The following is a 7962-nucleotide window of genomic DNA, read 5'->3' on the forward strand; positions in this document are numbered from 1 at the left end:
GAGAGATTAACTGGGCACTGCAGAGTATCCAGTGGGTTTATTGTGTTTACAAGCCTCTGTTTCTGTTCTGTTTAATTCTGCTGGCACAACTCACAAATTGCTCAAGAAAAAGTGAAATATAAAATGCATTAGCCTTTAAGAAAGGACAACAAGCTAATTTAGTGAAGATCACAGGATTAATACCACTTTTGGTCTTATTCCATTTTCTTGCATTGCTGTAAAATTAGTTTTTTAACAACTTAGTTCTACTTCAGCAGCAAGATTTTGGGTTTAAGCTCCCAAGTGCAAGCGGGCACTTTGGAGCTTTGGCTTTCTCTGAAGTTAAGTGTTTGAGTCCTCACCCATCCTCCTCTGCAACTTGGAATTGTTTATTGTAAATAAACGTTTCCAGTACTTTTACTTATGTCTCCTGCAACAGAGTACTTCATAAAATGAAACATTTCCTTTGAGTTATTGCAGATCCATCCATTACAAACCAAACTGGGGAAAGGGACAGAAAAATCAAACAGATGAAGAAAGCTCTAAATGGACCATTAACTGGAGTAACTGAATCATATGATGTATATCAGCAGAAACAAATTATTACAACATGAAAACATTGCAATAGCATTACTACCCAAACAAGATTTTTCAGTGTAAAAAGATGTTTCATCTCAACTCCATTATCAGAACAAAATGTATTCAAAATTCACCACTACCCTTTGTTACTATTTAGTTAGTTTTGGAATAACTCCAAATTAGGGTGGATTAAGATGTCAAAACAGCCAAAAAATATATATATGACATCCCTGCTCTGGATGAGTGCTGATCTCAAGGAAGAGGATATCCATAATCCTACAGATGAGTTATGGAAGTTGACTGACATTAAGCAACCCTCCCTTGATCAGGTGATTTGCTGTTTCAAATCACATAAGAAATTAGATGGGGTATGTGAGAAAAAAACCCACTCTGGTGGCTCCGTTCAGCAAAATCAGCTGCAAGATCTCTACTTTAATTGCAGTTATTCCAGGATCAGAAGACATGTACATCAAACACATCGCATTTAGAGCCCATTCCTCATTTTCTGCTGACACACACGCACAAAATAACATGTAACAGCACCCCAGATACTGCACACGTGTTCACTGCTAATCTTTGAACTAAACCAGCATGATTTTTCACCTGGAAAATCAATTAATCAATGAACCAAACACCAGAACTCTGTTGTCACTTAGGGATAAAATTCTGTCCTGACCCAAACAATATTTGCTCAGTTCAAACTTTAGCAGTAACAAGAGATTTCAGCCTTGACAAAAAAGATCACAGAGTTTTCTCTCAGAGAGAAACAACTCCTGTTTCACAAGGTTAAGTTGCCACCAACACTGATTCCACTAAAAATCTAAACATCAGCAGCATTTGCTGCTGGTAGTTACAGACAGAGGGATTTCAGCACTTGCTCTTTAACCAATTTTACTGAAAGGACACAAATTTTATTGCCATGGGGCAATATCAGCAATGTGAATGATTAATTTAAGACAGAATCATTACATCATTAATTTTCCTGTACTATAACTAAAAATATATAGATAGACACACAGTAAAGTGGAAAAAAATAGGCAGGTCAGCCTTACCTGCTCTGTACTTTAACATAAGATGCACAATTAAAAACACAAACATCTGCAGATATGCACCTGGTGGTTTGTTTTTTGTAGGAGAGGTGAGCATGTGTGTACAAGCATTAATATTTAGGCTTAAAGAATTTGTCCCTGTGGGTTTGTGGATAGAAATCCAAGCCCTTGGCTCTGTAGGAGTAGAAGCACACAAGGTGGGCTGAGGGTCCAGAGGTGAATGAAGCCAAAGTTGGAAAAAGATCATAGCCACAACCAACTCACCCAATATGGAAATGTGTACATAAGTTACCAAATTCCTGCCCAGGAATCCCCAAAATTGCTTCAAACTCCTGCTTCAGACAAAGTAACACAGAAGACAGAGTTACTTGATTATTTCTTTTCTGAAACAATTTACAAGCTGCCTACTGTACCACCATATGAATCCTGTATTTCCCCATAGTTTCATTTATTGATTGCATTTGCAGCTCTTTTCCCCAAAATGCCCCCCTTCCACCATGCAGTGCTTTCCTGAAGACTTGTGGAGCTGATAGCTTATTAAAATTGATGAGGCTCTTGATGAGCACACCAGTTTGTTCAGCTCAGATAACAAAAGGACATTCTGCTTATTGAAATGTCATTATTTTTCCCCCATGCTGCATTTCAATACAGTACCATGACTATGCAGAAATAAAAAAGTTACTTCAGGCCATGTGATAGGTATAAAAATGAATTTTCATCAGAGTATAGCTCTAAAAAAATCCTCTGTTAAAGTTGGCTATAATTTTTAATTTGTAGTAGCGCAGTGTAAAATATAAAAGAACACAAGGTTGGTGACAGTAAATGCTAAGCCCATGTTTGATAAGCTTTGGCAATATTTAATATTAGAGAGGAGAAAATTCATGCCTTGTTTAATTTTATAGAGTCCAAACCACTCCCTTACACTGTGTGGAAAGACTATACATTTCCCCCCTCAACCCTTCCTAAGAAAAATACCTCAAAACACAAGTAGAATTATTTCAGACCCTATTTTTCTTCATCCTCAGGTGAGCAAACCACAGACTCATTTATGGATTAGCTTGTCCAGGGAGAACTTCAAGTGTTTGAGCTAAGAGGTACATGAAGAAACAGCATTATCAGGTTAAATTCCAACCCTTCCCCCTCTCCTTTTTTTTTTTTCCTTTGGCAAAACATCTGTCAACACTTCTATCTCCAGAGCACCAGGATGTGCTGATGCATTAAACAGCACTGCAGGTGGACTGGCAGACACGGGAGTGCCTGACCATAACCAGAGAGTTCACTACAACCCAGGTGCTATAATTAACAGGGCAATGATATCCAAATGTATTTGCAGTGCTGACAGCTCAGAGTCTAAAGAACCATGCACCAAACACAGGCAGATCAAGTAAAAGAATCACACTCCCAAGGTAAGTTTAGATTTCAACTTCCCTCTCAAGTATTTTAAATTAATAGACCCCAATATTCCTAATTAGCGTGTCACAAAATCCTTGCGAAACCACTGGTGCATTTTCCACCACTGCATATATACATCTCCATATAAATAAAAATAGAAAATAAAACCGGTATTTCAATTTACACTCGTTTTACCTTTCATTAGCTACATTGTTCAGTAGCTGCTTATCTTTTTTGGTGCTTTTGTTTCATTTTCTTTCCAGCATTGCATGGTTTTTGCAATGTCCCACCTGCCTAACTCTGAACTCTGCCTAAGAACACCTTACCCTTGGAGGCATTAACACACCCAGAGCCCGGCAGAACTCAGGGCCACTGGCTCAGGTCATTCCTCCTCCTTCCAAGGCAGAGCCACCAAGTCCCAAGTACAAAATCAGAACTCACACTGAGGGCAGAGAACAGCTCACAGAAGCAGCAAAAAAAGTTGATTAAAGAACAGCTTCACAGAAAGGGCAAATAAACAAGCAAGCCACAGATTATTATTTATTTAAAAATAATATTAAAATTCCCCCTAAAGCATTTACAGAGTTTTAAACTTTACCCTTCACGCAGCAGGTGTTGATTAAAACACGTTTGTTGTAATGCACAGTATTGCTCTTTCAGCCTCCCAAGCTTCAAGGGACTGGACTGTGGTCTTTGATGGGAGATTAGTCACTGGAGAAATACAGGTCCAAACCTCAGTCTCATGAGAATTTAGGAAGATTTATGTATTTACTTACTGTTTTTTTGACTCCAAAGCAGCAGGCTGTCCTGATCTAATAATGAAAATGGTATTCAATAGATCATAATGCCAGAAATGTCCATTATGATAATCCCGTGCAATCTTCTGCATAGGACAGCACCATGGATTTCATCCAAGGATTACAATGCTTGACTGGAGCTAGAACTGAACCTCTAAGTGCTTTTTATCTCTGCCATCAAACTCAGGGCTATAAAACAAAACCCAACACACACACACCCCCAAGTTTGCAATTTACAAGTGCTCCACTAATGCTTTTACTAGAAACGAACCAAAAGTGACAGTAAAGCAAGTTTCCCTGATCCTTAAACAGGAATAAATCCAGTTATTTCACTGCCAGATCTACTTCAGATTTAAATTAATGTAAAAGACAAGATCATTTGAAAGCACTGTGGAGAATGATGTGAATACTACTCATTTACAATTCCTACAGGGAGAAGAATAGAGAAGTTATTTCAAGCTTTTTTGCATCCATATAAAACCATTTGTAGCCTTCCAACTGCAAGAAAAGCCATTTAGAGGATTCACTGACTTGTGTCAGGTAAAACACTAGTGACAGACTGTCACAGGAAATCACAGGATGCCTTCATGTGCGGTTTTATTCAATTTCCAGACTTAAAAAATGCATTCAGTTATTGACAGGATTGATCTGAAAGGCAGGAACAACAAAAGAGGCAACAGAAGCCAATCCTTCTGTGGCCACTGACTGCTTGGCTTTCCACTGTGTGGGAGCGTTATCATAACTGACCATTTGGTGCTCTGAATATTTATAAGCATTTCTCTGTACACTCACTCTTCTTCCCATTAAACACCAGCACCCATTCACACCCATTCACTCACTGCAGTTTTCCCAGGGAAATTTCTCTAAAGAAATAGATTTAAAAAAAAAAAAAAAAAAAAAAAGCTGATTGAGGGTCCAACTCTTCACTTTACACACAGAACCTGTGTGGCACAAGCACTGAGCAGAGAAGAGCTTAAATGTACATTTTGGTTCGCAGAAGCAAAATATTTTACTCCAGGTTCCCTGAATAAGGAACAAGGGAGGGGAAACAAGTCCTTTTCTCGGAGCTGGTGGCAAACAAACACTCCCATGAAAAACGAAGAATGACAAGTGTTCTGGCAGACACATCCTCATACCTCTCTAATCACCCAAGCGCTTTTGGTTAGAAGTGTAGATGTCTGTGTTTGACCTTGAAACTTACAGTTATGCCTTGAACCAGAGCCAAGAGAACATCCAAAAGGCTCTTCACATTTATTTCACAAGTGTTTAGTAATGCTGACCCAATGGGGACAACTCCCTGCAGTCACCTACTCGTGATCTGAACAACAGAATTGCCTGGGTATGGAAAAACTGCAGGAAATCAATGCAGCCAGGGAGGAGGAGGTGAGTCAGCCCATCTCTGACAATTTCAAAGGTTTTTTTCCCTCAAATTAAAACAGCTCCTTTACTTCTCTCGTTACGAGATTCCCCTTTGAAAAGACCAAGCCCCTTGGTTTTATAGAGTTAAATCACAAACGTGTTAAGCATGGAATAGTCGACCGTAACAGAGGCCAGCAAAAGTCATGAAACCGTGGGTGGTACACAAAATACTTTCCTAAACTGAACGTTTCCCTGAATTTTCCATGGGAAAATATGGTATTCCTCAGTGTGACAATACAAAATAAGCAGTGCAGCTCCTTAACACAACTGTCACGGCTTAAGCCTTCCAAACTGTTCCTCGCTCCCGTAAGAAGATGCCAACATTCCTCTATCTGCTTAAGTGTTCGGAAAGTTTGCTTTCCAAACAAATGGCAGCGGTACGTACCTTAACACTGTGTTATTCTCATCATTGAGACACCGTGCTACGCTCACACACACGCTCTTGTTTATGACAGGAAAGGACACCACAGGTTTCTGCTGAGTTATAAGGAATTCCAAAGCATACAAGTTCAAAGTTTTTGCTCATAAAGTGAATTTTACTACCGCAGAGGAAAAAAAAAATTAATGTTGTTTTCCCTCTCCAGGCTGTAGGTGGTAACAGCATCTTTAAGATGAAACTACAAGATACTCGCTGTAAGATAAATTTTGTTTAAAAGAGATATAGTGGCTCTTTCTGGACAGCAGGTTGTAAAGCACATTTCACGTTAGGGTTACAGAGAACATATTTGCACGCCAATTAGAGGGAATATGCTCAAAACAGCAGCTGGTGGAAAGTCAGATGTTTGTTAGGACAACAGGGCTTGGTTTCCCATAGCCTTTTATAACCTGGTACAGCTTAAGAACAGAGCAGGATCCTGCCTGGCAGGACCATCATGCCTACTTTACGCACACACAAACCACGACCAAGACGCAATCCAGATGCAAAGCAAACCCAGAAAAACCCCAAGTCCACAGAGAGCGAGGACTTTACTGTAAAGCTTCCTGGTATGAAGACAACAGACCGTAAAAGCTGGATCTTACCATTGGCGTTTTTCCCACAGATGAGATGCTCGTAAGGTTGCAACACTCCCCAAAGTTCCGCATCGTTGTTGATAACCATCTCCAGGATTTCAGCCGAGATCTCCCCTCCACCATCGGGGCTCTGACTCGCCAAAACCCTAGCCTTAATCTCTTCCACCAGGTTCTCCATGCAAGCGGTTAAGGAGATGGCCGCGTACTCGTGGATCCTCACCGAGATCCTCGTGTCCACCATCCACCTGAAAAACCTGCCCACCGAGAAGGTGAGGCCGCAGCGGGCGGATTTGCCCTTCCTCAGCCCATCGCCGGCGCTCATGCTGTACAGGGAGAGGGCCTTGACGGTGGCCAGCACGCAGCTCTCGGCCAGGGCCCAACTCTGGATGAGTTTGATGGCGCTCTGCACCTCGAAGCGGGTGCACTTGGAGTGCATCACGCTGAGGCGCTGAGCCTCCCGGGACACCCTGATCAGGGCGCGCCGCAGCAGCTGCGAGAGCCGCCGGACAGCCTCCTGCGAAAAGCTCCTGCCCTGGCCCTCTCCCTTCCCTTTGCGCAGGATTCTGCCGATGTCTTCATCAGTCCAAGGGTACTCCTCGAGATCCGGCAGCTTAGGGCACTTGGAGAAGATATCTGCGACCTCGGGGTCTTCCGGCAGCACGGTGTTCACGGTGTCCCAGCTGTTATTCCTACTGTTCATGGAGCCCGAGTAGTACCACCAGTTGCCTCTGTGCTGAGAAGAGGTGAAGGCTTGCGAGTTGGACTTGGAAGAAGAGAGACTAAGGGACCTGCAGGAATCCCCTGCCCCATAACCAGAGTCCAAAGTTAAATCCTCCAGGGTCTTCAGAGTCGAGCTGTATATCCCAGCCATAGGAAAGACGGGTTAAGCCAAGCGGCACGACAAGCGCGAAAGGTGAGGCTGGGGCAGATCCCTAGCGAGCCCCGAACAGCGCGGGAGGATTGGCAGCGCAGCGGGCAGGAGCCCTCCCCGAGGGCCCGGCTACCTCCATCCCGGCGGGAGGCTGCGCTCAGCCACGTCCCGCTCGGGCCGGGCGCGGCGGAGGGCGCGGAGGCTGCGGCGGGGCCGGGCCGGGACGGGCGCTCGGCGGCGGCTCCGGCGCAACTTCCCCGCCGCGGCTCCGCCGCGCGCCCCGCACCGCCGCATGCAAATGAGGCGCGCGGCGAGCACCAATCGACGGCGGCGGGGGAACGGCCCGGCCAATCACAGACGAGAGGGGCGGGGCGGGAGGCGGGGCGAGGGGGAGCGGCCCGTGCAGGCCGTGCGGGGCGGCGGGCGGCGGGCGGCGCTCGGAGCGGGGATGGGGCGGGCGGCCCCGGGGCCCGGAGCCCCCGACAGGAGCCTTTGAGTCACGGCGGGTCCCCCCAAACCGGGCTCGGGCCGGGAGCAGCGCGCGGAGCGGAGGAGCCCAGCGCGTCCCCGTCCCGCCGGCGTGCACGGGACGAGCGCGCCCCCGCGCGGCCGCAGCGGGGAGCGGCGGGCGGAGCCGCGGGTCTGGTTGTGTTTCGGGCTCGGCTCCTCAAATCCCGGTAATTTAACTTAAAAACGCTCTTTGCACATCTTCCTACAAAACGCAGCCCCCCGCAAAGATCCCAAACCCGCTGCTATTTACGGCCCCCTGACCGAGGCAAACACGATAAAGCAAGAGAGAATGCGTGCCCTTGATAATGCCACTGTGACAAAGTGTGTAAACACCGAAAAACACAGCTCAAAGGAT

At 45.0% G+C, this 7962-nt stretch overlaps 1 protein-coding gene across 1 annotated transcript in view; it reads right to left on the minus strand.

Moving 5' to 3' along the window:
- ABTB2 (ankyrin repeat and BTB domain containing 2) overlaps positions 1–7318 on the minus strand; it is a 111793-nt gene extending 104475 nt beyond the window's left edge. The window contains exon 1 of the mRNA XM_053979887.1: positions 6236–7318. Coding sequence (XP_053835862.1) covers positions 6236–7097 — 862 coding nt within the window. The 5' untranslated portion in view covers positions 7098–7318. The remainder of the gene's footprint in view (positions 1–6235) is intronic.
- Positions 7319–7962: the final 644 nt, after the last annotated feature.

This window comes from Vidua macroura, chromosome 6, assembly GCF_024509145.1.
Source record: "Vidua macroura isolate BioBank_ID:100142 chromosome 6, ASM2450914v1, whole genome shotgun sequence".
NCBI classification, from domain to species: Eukaryota; Metazoa; Chordata; class Aves; order Passeriformes; family Viduidae; genus Vidua; species Vidua macroura.